Source organism: Sphaeroforma arctica (assembly GCF_001186125.1).
Source record: "Sphaeroforma arctica JP610 unplaced genomic scaffold supercont1.2435, whole genome shotgun sequence".
Classification (NCBI taxonomy): Eukaryota; class Ichthyosporea; order Ichthyophonida; genus Sphaeroforma; species Sphaeroforma arctica.
Genome location: NW_014038123.1, coordinates 1 through 1879, shown reverse-complemented (window position 1 = coordinate 1879; position 1879 = coordinate 1). Strand labels below are relative to the sequence as shown.

Sequence of the window (1879 nt, the reverse complement as noted above, 5' to 3'; positions counted from 1 at the left end):
GACTAAAGCCCAAGGACTAAAGCCCAAGGACTAAAGCCCAAGGACTAAAGCCCAAGGACTAAAGCCCAAGGACTAAAGCCCAAGGACTAAAGCCCAAGGACTAAAGCCCAAGGACTAAAGCCCAAGGACCAAAAGCCCAAGAACCAAAGCCCAAGAACCAAAGCCCAAGGACCAAAGCCCAAAGACCAAAGCCCAAGGATCAAAGCCCAAAGACCAAAGCCCAAGGACCAAAAGCCCAAGAACCAAAGCCCAAGGACCGAACTGCGATTGAAATACGGCAACATGTGCACAGTACCTGATGGCAGATTGTTACCACTCCCATACCTCATTCTGATGCTTCTCAGCCTCTCTCTCATAACTCTGCTGACTAGTTTCGAGGTCTTTCAGCATCTCAACATGCCGAAAGTCGGATTCCTCCAGCGCCTTTTCAGCCTCAGCCACTTTGCCCTCCAAATAGACTCTCTGATCACCAGCTATTGGGTGGAGATTAATATTTATACAGCACGTATAGCAAAACAGCTCACACAGTGTGCGTAAACCCAAGTGCAACCGGTACACTATGTGACACTTGCGCAGAGATGAAGTTGCGACGCACCAGAAGTGAAGCATGGGCAGACTCTTTAGTCCTGCACGCAGAGTGTTACTTTGAATGAGGTGTTATCAACCCAGTTCCATGCAATATGCGCTCGTTTGGAGTATACTACACTAGATGTACCCCATAGAATTAAACCGCATTCATAGCGCGTCTATACGTGAATTTAAGGTCGTAGGTATACATATACAACCATGCATATACCAGAAATTCTAAAGTAGGGCAGTAGTACGTATAGAGCTGCATCAGTTCACACACGCACATACACATCCAATAGACAATTTACCTCGAAATGACTAGTATCTAGTATGTGCGTCAAGCATGTGTAGTCCTGAAGTGCACCCTCTACAGTGCAACTGCAGGAGAGTGACTGCGTCTGTGCTCACGCAACTGAACATGAGGTTTACAGAATAATATGAATCTTTCACGGATCAACTTGGTAGGAAGACATAGCCATATATAATCTCTATTGATCTCCATTGCTCATGCGGACATCATCTAGGATGCGGGTTAAGATATACGAACACGGATTGGTTGATATCAGAATAGTACCACCACCTCCACAGAACTATACACCACGCCATGATTGGAACAGAAATATCAAAGTGAGCCAGGTGACACAACTGACAGATATCAAATAATAAATATCAGTTGTCATAAATGTGCTTGGTGATGAGGAACCACCACATATCCGCCACACAAAACCTACGTACCTGCCAGCAGCTGTTCTTGTAGCTGTGTGACCCCATCCAGTAGCTTCAGCGACTTTCGCCTCCTCACCTTGGGGCTTTCCGTGAACGATTGCTGGTCCGCTTGTAAGCTGTAGGCCGAGTGTGTGCGGCGCAGCGAGAATTAATAACTACGAGAGACTTGTGGGATACACTAACCGAATAGCATGTAGCTGTGCGCTTGATTTCGAGAGTGGCTTTGCATACCATGCGCGTGTACAACTGGGCACCTTGCTAGCCCTGCACATACTGTATTCATCCCCTTTCAGGGATATGGCGTAAGAGATAGCCAATACAACTGGAAATAAGATACACTTATAACTCACACGAACAAAGAGTCGTTGCACACATGTGAACGTATCATTCATACCTCGCAAAAACAGGTTCATGGACCTGGTCTGGCATAGCTGAATTAAGAGATCAATGTATTGGCCGGAACACACATGCCCACACTGCTATGCAGGGGATTTCGCCACAAAGATCGCACACGCACACGCACACACACACACACACACACACACACACACACACACACACACACACACTATATATATATACT

At 46.4% G+C, this 1879-nt stretch overlaps 1 protein-coding gene across 1 annotated transcript; it reads right to left on the bottom strand.

Moving 5' to 3' along the window:
- Window positions 1-114: 114 nt before the first annotated feature.
- Window positions 115-1329, bottom strand: SARC_12605 (hypothetical protein; the record flags this gene model as incomplete). Its single annotated transcript, XM_014293283.1, has 3 exons — window positions 115-261; window positions 325-626; window positions 1306-1329. Coding segments are annotated over 3 exons (473 nt in total), but the record flags the coding sequence as incomplete, so codon positions are not given.
- Between the last annotated feature and the right edge of the window lie 550 nt (window positions 1330-1879).